The sequence below is a fragment of the Ischnura elegans genome, chromosome 8 (assembly GCF_921293095.1).
Source record: "Ischnura elegans chromosome 8, ioIscEleg1.1, whole genome shotgun sequence".
Lineage (NCBI taxonomy): Eukaryota > Metazoa > Arthropoda > Insecta > Odonata > Coenagrionidae > Ischnura > Ischnura elegans.
This window is the reverse complement of record NC_060253.1, coordinates 71,735,460-71,744,948: the sequence shown is the minus strand read 5'-3', so window position 1 is coordinate 71,744,948 and position 9,489 is coordinate 71,735,460. Positions and strand designations below refer to the sequence as shown.

Genomic DNA, 9,489 nt, shown 5'->3' with positions numbered 1-9,489 from the left:
TTTCCGTTTGTTTTATCGTGCTTTTAGCTATCGAATCATCTGCAATAACGACCTTCTAATCATTATATCATGGTTCCCGCTATTAGAGCTGGGGTTTAAAACAATTTTTACTAAGATATACGCACATGTCATCTACCGGTGAAAAATATTGTCTTTCAGTTATCAGCCTGGTATCGGCAGTTCGCCTTCCGCGCTCTTGCTTTGGAGAATGGAAGACATACGCCATCTGTTGGTCAAGTTTTGAACCAATATACCCGCATTCCCCCACCCTCAACCAATTTGCAATAAATGGTAACCTAATATTTTGGCAGGTCCGGAACGACTCAATTATTCGGAAGAACCCTTAGATATAAGATTTTTTCAAATCAGGCAGAATTTTTTCGGCTACGGGGGCGTCCCTCCGGAAAAATAGGGGTCGGGTCTACGCGTAATGTTTTCTAAATTGTTTCCCATCCAATCTCGTCTTCCAGATTAATATAGATATGCGAGTAATACTAAAGGGGTCTTATTTTCAAAGTTATCGAAAAAAGACAGGTAAAAAATGTCTATTCAAAGGGCTCGTATAATCCATGAATGCCAGACTCGCTCACTTAAAAGGTCCTTGATATTTCACTATGCCAACTGACAAGTGTTAAGTTCGATTTCAGGAAAAACACAATGGGGTTTCTTACTATATACACTGGTATTTTTCCTGTTCTAGCTCCATCCCTCTCTCTTCTTGTTTACTAGAGGGGCCAATGGATACTCCAATTTGAAAGATATGGTAAGTTGAGTTGAGCAAGAAATTTTTAGACCTTCTACGCAATGACGTTTTTCCTTCCGAAAATACCTTTTGTTTCAACATTCCTGAAACGATAGCCAGTAATTACTCTTCCAATATCCAGGTATACCATCGTCCTTACCTTTGCATTGTGAATGCAAACATCTGTATTTGCTATCACTACTCCATGCAACTATGGCGGCTTCTAGCGATAAGTGGTTTCTGACGTCAGAGTAGCCCTTAGGCCTACCATAGACATTCAGTTTGGCCTCAAGGTCTGGACTGTTCAGTTCAGGACTGAGGGAAGAACTGACAGTGTGTGGCGATTCCTTGAGGTGGATCGTCAGCCGGACGGGAAACCAATGAGGCTCCGGCCAAATTGTGCAATTGAACGGAACGTGTATGGTAGGCCTTAGACAATAAGTCATCATTCATTTTTGGTAAGAGAAAGCCCATACTCCTCCTTCTGATTAATAGCTATTAGGTATATTAATTAAAATGAAATATGTACCAAAGTCACATTGTCCGTTACTTGAGGACTACCTTCATAAGACGGAAGCGAGTCAATAAAGTATCTTTGTATTCAAAATGAGTCAATATATATTTCAACAAAATAGGAATGATATAAATATAAGAGTTGGATTGTCGTTAATTTCGTGACTTTCAATACTGCAAGCTTCTCTTGGTCTGAATGTCATCTAGAATTTGCCGGAGTTCTTCATCTTCAAAACGACCTTCCAAGCTGGAAATAAAAGAAGTCAACATCAATACAAAAATAAATACGAGTGACCAAAAGATAGAGAAGCCATCCTTAGTTTTTAAATTTAGATGAAAACAGCATTATAGAGTATGGTATTAATGATTTCTGCATTATTTTACCAATTAAAAGAATCCATGTACACTCAATTCAAACTTAGAAAGAGGAAATAACTGCATAAGTGAGGGCCTATGGCCACCCAGCATTGCACTAAATTTCATTGTTTACAACAAAATTTACGGAAAACCTCTTCGTAGCTGAAATTTAATATGATAGAAGAGATCCATGAAAATGGGAACATTAAAAACATGGGAAGAGGGAAAACTGATAAAAAGAATGAGCTTGACTTTGCAAAATTTGCATAATAGCATTTCTGTACTTGTTTCAGGATGCTCATAAACCACAGGTGTATGAAAATCTAGACGAAAGCAGAATATTTTTACTTGTTAATTAAATACATGATTTCATGAATGCTGATGATTTTATTCTCTGCACTAACACATTTTTTGCTTCCTTTTTCATCCTGTATTTCCTAAAATAATACATGAGCACTCATAAGTAGCATTCACATAATTGCCACCGTATAGACAAGTATCAAAGTTGCAACTGCATAATGTATTAAATTCATTGACAAATAAAAAAAATAATGCGTACAACACCACTTAAATTTTAAGTTTAAACTTTCAAAATGACATCGTTTACATCTTTTTTGACGGAGTGATCATTATAACTTCTTTAGGTGAAATGGCAATTCATGACCTCTTTTTCTCTTCGTAACAATTTTTTACCATCAGTATTTATGCAGATCATGTAAACCTAAATAACAATAACCACTCATTTGAACAGACATGAAAAATTAAGCTCTTCAATTATTAGTGCCAATAATAGGAAGGAAGCAAAGATAAGCAATTTCCTTTTTATTTACTTATTTTTCATTATTTTTTATTCACTTTTCATTTCTCCATTCAGAATGCATTCCTTGCAAAAAACTGAGAAGGGATTAAGAGGCTACATTGGTTTGGAAAAACTATGCAGTATCCATTGATTTTTTAAAATAACCAGAACTCTATAATCATCAGAAGAATACAGTAAGCAAACAACTGACTGACAAAAACTTTTTTTGGGCTTGACTAAATGATTTACATGGCTTTGCACCGACACATATTCCCTTCCATTCTAACTTCTCCTCTCTTCCCACAAAGCAACAATACAATTTTTCTCACAACACAGTATATCTTTCTTTGAGTACTATATGCAAAAGCAAACCCCATGTGTAAAAACATTTTTTAAAAAAAGGGTAAAAATATTCTCCATTCATTTGGATTCAAACCCAAGTATGGATCCATACCATTCACTGAATATCTTCACCATGTCTGTGGCATCAATTAGCCATTTCCAAGAAAGGGTAGCCTTAAATCGAAATATAGAAGAGGAGGAGAAGCCACCACTGAGACTGGTAGCCCGTAAGATACTCCAATCAGTGTGAACATGAAAACAAGGTTCCTAGGCTCCAAACTGTTTCCACTGGGGTATCTTGTCATGTAGTCTGACTTCAGGTACTCTAGCCCTGTTGCAAGGCCTGACAATTGGCTCTCATTGTCAGTGACATTAGGCTCTTTCAGTGAGGGCCAAAGTTCTTGTCCATTGTGTGTCAACCCTCTATACAGTTTTTTCCAGTAATTTGCCCCACTTATTCAACGGCTAAGTGGAGTGTGGTTGAATGTTTGCAAACAATAGTACATATATACGCAAAGTACATATATACGCAAAGTACATATATACGCAAAGTACATATATAGCGAGAGCAGAACATGATTTACGAGGTGTGTGAGAAAAGTAATGAGACCGGCAGTACTGTAGGCGATCTGGCAACGATGTGTCTACCGGCCTGAGATAGACCAATTTGTTCAACTCTTCCACTTCCTCAGTGTGAGTTTCAACTCATTATTTTTGACAGTGCCATCAGTGAAGTTGTGTTTTTGTTGTTACAAAAATGGAGCATCGGAATTTAGAGCAACATTGTGGAAGAAAGTATTGTGTTTAACTAGGTGAATCCGCAAGTGTGACTTTTGAAAAGTTGAAACTGGCCTATGGGAAACATAACTTATAAAGAGCACAAGTTTTTCGCTGGCACAAATCATTTTTCGATGGCCGAGAACACATTGAAGATGAACTTTGCTCAGGAAGACCTTCAACTTCAAAAACTAACGAAAACGTTAAAAGTGTGAGGACTCTCGTGAGCTCAGACCGTAGTTAAACATTATGAATGATGAGCGAACAGTTAAATTTAAACACTTTCACCGTGCAACAGATTTTGACAGACGATTTGAACATGCGAAAGATTTGTGCCAAGAGAGATTCGTGTGAGACCAGACATTGCAGACAAGTGGATGCTTCACCATGACAATGCCCTGTGTCACATGGTCATTTCCATTGGTGAAATTTTTACCTCTAAATGCAATGCTGTTGCTCTTAAACCCCCATATTCACCTGATTTGAGTCCTTACAACTTTTTCCTTTTCCTGAAATTGAAAAATGCCCTCATAGGACATCATTTTGGAACTCTGGAGAACTTTCAAAAGACTGTGACCAACCAGTTAAAAGCCATGCCATTTCAAAACTTCCAGCGCTGCTACCAAGAGTGGGAACAACATCTCCACAGGTATATATCTAAGGGGACTAGTTTGAAGGGGATAAATTTTTTTTAAATAAAAACTATAGAGTGTAAAAAATCAGTCTCATTACTTTTCTATCACACCTCGTATGCTACATACAACTTATTAAGCACAACGAATGACAAAAATAGAAAACACTGATTAAACACAATATAGAGCTGCAATGGTGCCAAAAACTAAATCTAAAATGTACAAAAGTTAAAACTACACCAAATCACCCCCTTGAGTATGACCCCCAAGGCAACTGTATCTCTAGCTTATAGTATGTGGTTGTGACTGTGTCTCTAAGCTTTATATACTCTCTTAAGTAAGTATCTTTAGTATAACCAGTCATTATGTGCATGGCTTGATTCCTCAGCCAATAAGTCAAGAAAGAAAATTTTTATGATACACCAGGGCAGAATGTGCTACACACATTATCAGCATATAAAAAAGTTCCTCGACCAGAGATATAAAAAAATTAAATCGAATCACTTTAAACATACCTAGGAATAAGCGACTTAGCCTCTTCTGGGGTTTCTGGACACAAATTTGCCAGGGAAGCCAATTCAAATTTGTGCAACTTTTTCTGCATCAAAAGACTGCAAGAAAAAATTTATTCCGATCAATATTAACAACCGTATTTCTCCGAATATATTCCCCCCCTAATTTTAAGGCTTCAGTTTCGGGAAAAGTTAAAAAAATGCGTTTGAATATAGTCCCCCCCTTTACTTTCACCACAGGCATTTTTGGAAAAAAAGGGGTGACTGTATTCAGACATATACGGTAACTGATGCACTATTATCTCTCTAAGATAGCTCCACTGAGAGCCAGTTTTACAATGCCAGGTTATCATTTACAGGAACATGTCTGGCATGATACTGCCTTACCTTGACTAGAAAATATTTGAAATTTTAGGCATACGTACATATCATGGTCCTTATATACTGGTTGCTAATCTCCCGACAAAGTCCGGCTCGTGAGTGTTGCCTGAGATTCCGCTTCCACCCCTCACACGCCTCCCCTCAAACACAACTATGGGCACAGTGCGCTGTCACTAGGGGAAATATGGAACTAACTGCACTGTCGGCGGCGGTATATGCTTTCGCACTGTGCCCATAGTTGTGTTTGAGGGGAGGCGTGTGAGGGGTGGAAGCGGAATCTCAGGCAACACTCCCGAGCCAGAGATTAGTAACCAGTATATAAGGGCCATGGTACATATGTAGGTAGTTCAGAAAAATGTTTAGTTAAATAGGTGTCCTTAAGAGGAAGATAACATTAACTCTGATTTTCTAGCACAAAAAAAACTTGTACTACAAAACCGGCCCTAAGTGATACAGCTACGTATATCTACCCCACAGTAACGCATGCAGTGAATAATCAATCACATCATGACAAAACTATTGCATATTTACATCAATGGAAAATCATCAACACTGAGAAGCTAAGAATAAGCAGAATAGAAACACTATGGATTCAATTCATGGTTTGATTAAAAACCTCCCCTAGTCACATTTGAAAACTATGTACTCCACTTTCCCACTTGATCAATAATGGAATCTATGCCAGCTATTGCTAAGCTTAAGTTATTGGCATTCCAGAAACCGAGTCAGTTGTCAAACTCATTCCCAAGAACCAAGGCAGGTCTCCCTATCATTGGCCCTAAAGATGGAAACTAATTCAGTTTCTAAAACTTACGAAGCTATGTCCTCATTGAACTGGTTGGGAGCCCTATTGGAATTCCAAGACGCAAGGATGCCAGGAAAGCACCAGGCAATACTCTTTCTCTTACTTGTCAGAGAAGACATTTTATGTATTTCTATGACAGATGGAATCAGCTCTACTTTCACCTCACCAAACTAAATATGTAAATAATTATGACTAAAAGAAAGAAAAAGTCAATAAAATACAGCTGTTACTTCATTTGCTATGTTAGCTCATAAATAAAATCTCTAATGCCCTTTACCTTAATTCACAGTGGCTGAAATTCACTTCCAAACGAGATTCACTGAGTGAATATTTAATCATTTTCCTGGCAGTCAAAGTCTAACCCCTCATGTGCATTTCTCACGAATTGCATAGGTCTTTCACACCACTTTAAAATAGCATCTAGACCTTTCATAGGGTTTTGCATACTTGATCCATGACTTCCAACCATCATGGCAAGGAAAAGAGAGTACTTATGAAATTATGACATTTCTAATTTAGAAGGGAATAATCTCAAATTGGTGAAATCTCCATTTACATTCAGAGATGAATGTGGATTAAAAAACAGTGGAATTGCTCCCTCTCCAATTAAATTTTTTCATACATTTAACATAAGGTCATTCAAAATGATAAATCAATCAGAAAATTAATAAAAAAATATACATCATTAGTGTGCTAAGCTATGAAAATAAGTTCCTTGAGCTTACTTTCTCACTGAAGAAATTGTCTCCTTATTCTTGAATTTCCTAAATCGATCAGTATATGTGGATGTCTTCATGAAGACTTCTGATAGCTCCTGCTCCTCTTCAGCACTTTCGTTTTGTGCTTTCCTATGTTCAAGAAGCATGTACACTTCTGATATTAGGAGAGTTTCAGCATTTTCAAACTCTGTAAGGAAAGAAAACAATGACAAACATGTTTACAACATTGAAAGAGTTACAAAGATTTATGCGAAGAAGAGACCTGGGTGGCTACTCAAACATCAAACTGAAAGTCCACGTCTTCCCACGGCATTTTCACATATTTCCAGACTGTTGACATGATGAACAACTCAGGGTATATCAATGCATTTACAGATGACAAAAAAACGATTAAGGATGGTAATGGGCATAAGCATGATATAAATATATTTCATATAAGTTATGGAGATTTTTTCATACGTGAATTTTAATTTCCGTATAATTCTGATGATCGATGTAACTCAGAGCTCCAGGAAAGATGATGGTTTATTTACCTATCTCATCACTAAAGGTGCCAATACTCGTGATAGTTCACCTCGTTAACGGATACATATGAATTTATTTTTACTGAATTAGTTATATCAAATGAGTAATAAAAAAATATATAGTTGAAATGGCTACCAGCATGGTTCAGGAGGCCCAAATTCCCTAGATGTGCAAAATTAAAACTATTATAAAATAAGATAATACCATAAAATAAGAAAGTTTTGTCAAGATCCATTCGCTTTTATAACAAAGAAGATTCGTCATAATTTCGCAATTCAATACTTTCCCGACATTGAAATTCCTTAACTTTCTTTACAATTTAAGTGACCACCATGATAAATGCATCTAGCAAATGGAAAACAGAGTAAAGTTCGGGCGGAAAAAGGCCAGAGTATAAAAGCTTAACGGGTAAAATTGAATGGAATAGTACACAACATTAGACCAATCACTGTATTTCACGGAGAACTGAAGTCTTATACTATACGGCTGCATTGAGTAATTCATAGGGATACAGCAGATTCAGTGTCCTTAAAAAATTGTCTCCTTGACCACACTAAACCCAAAATATCACAGGAAATGCTAGCATAAATAGAAAATAGCGGACAAAAATAAGTACCGGTAACGGAGGGTGCTTCAATTGAGTCAAATATACAGACATATGGAACTCAGTGGCACATTAACAAAATAAAAAAATTACTTTCAACTTAATAAATCAGACAATAACATAATAATTAACTTTTAAGCCTCACCTTTCGGAAATTGTAAATCCGCGGCATCTTCCTCCGGCTGGTCGTTCACCACGGTCGCCATTTTTGTTTACATAAACATGGATGCCACCTGCCGTGCAACCATACAACTGATTGCGTCTTCAATCGTAGCCTACGATCGTAGCCTACGTTATATACATGAATAACGTAGGCTACGCTTCAATTGAAAATGAGCTAATAAAAATTAACATTATTTAATACTCTTCATCTCTTTTTAAATTTATTATAATGGCGTAATATAGAATGAATATTAAAAATAATTCCCTTTTTCGTCTCAGAACCATTTTCCTATGAACCACAGGAAAAGTTGGCGGGAATTTGATAGTGGTTTTGTTGAAACCAAGGTTGGTTTGTAAATGTAAATAAAATATTCCAATCTCCTTGATTGAAACGGATCCCAGCGATCCAAGACAAGTGATGGATTACATTCTTACCTTTCATTACTAAAGTTGTCAACACTACTTAACTGCCATTACTACTAAAGTGATTGTCCCCTTTGTTAACAGATATGTATTGCATGATACTGTTCCAAAGTTTGTGAGATCAAATGAGTAATTAATAAAAATAAACTAAGTACTAAGTCAAGATGGAAATCAGCAACGTTCGGTTCTTATTTTTCAATATTTTTCTTTTCTTTCAAATTCACATTAGATGAAAAGAAAACTGTTACGTAGATGGTGTTTACATGTCTGCTTCATACCTTTCTTTTTCTGCTTTGCTACCCCATTTTGGATGAGATTTCAGTTTTGTTAAAATGTTATTTTTTTCCCCACAGAAATTGGTGCCTCTCTTTAAAACATACCATTTCTCTACTATCTTCTAATACTACAATCTTATCAATCATACACACCTTGCTTGTATATCAAGACACACCTAGCTTTGCTATGTCCAGATTCTTGAAGCATTTTGGTCAAAGAGACTTTCCTACCACCATCTGCGACACTTTTTCTCACTCATACAAAAGCAATTGATCAATCGTTCTAATCACCTTTCCACCTATCCACTAATTTTTTAATGAGAGGGATTAAGATGACATAGCATGGAAAATAGCTCATTTTCATCCATGTTAAAAACAGTAGGTATCTGTAAAATTGATTTTATTCTCAGCTTCCAATTGCTAACTTGTTGCATCTATCTTTTCACCAAATTCACCCTGAATTCTCCCAAAGTAATGGCATACACGAAATCATTCAAGACAGCCTATTGTGTCCTGAAAGACAGAACGCAGCATAGAATAACAAATATAGATCTCCGACCTGGGTGGCTAGGCCGAAGTCTTGAATATTGGGTTTAGCCACCAAAGAGTAGAAAGTCAAGCATTGGCTATGGAAGATGTTTATTAAGCTCTGGCCGGAGTGTAGCAGGACCTATGGCTGCACCTTGGAGATTGTTCCTCGAGTGAGGTTCTGGGATATTCAAACCATTCTCTGGACTAGGAGGCTGCAGTGGGTGACATGAGAAGAGTCCTTTGCAAAGGATTTCCATGGAAAGTTTCCCAGGGAGAGCAACTGCAATATTTGGCCAGTGTGCAGTTGGCCCATTAAGCAAAAACCCCTTATTTCACATTTAAATACCAACATGGCTTGGGAGGAAGTCTGCCAAAATTATGACGTCTGAC

The 9,489-nt window shown here is 36.9% G+C and overlaps 1 protein-coding gene across 1 annotated transcript; it reads right to left on the bottom strand.

Moving 5' to 3' along the window:
• Nucleotides 1-1,342: 1,342 nt before the first annotated feature.
• On the bottom strand, nucleotides 1,343-7,960 carry LOC124164160 (DNA-directed RNA polymerase II subunit Rpb4). Its single transcript, XM_046541359.1, has 4 exons — nucleotides 7,854-7,960; nucleotides 6,586-6,766; nucleotides 4,678-4,773; nucleotides 1,343-1,502 (listed from the first exon to the last, which is right to left on the bottom strand). The coding sequence occupies exons 1-4, from the start codon at nucleotides 7,912-7,914 to the stop codon at nucleotides 1,424-1,426; spliced, it is 417 nt and encodes a 138-aa protein (XP_046397315.1). The 5' UTR covers nucleotides 7,915-7,960; the 3' UTR covers nucleotides 1,343-1,423.
• Between the last annotated feature and the right edge of the window lie 1,529 nt (nucleotides 7,961-9,489).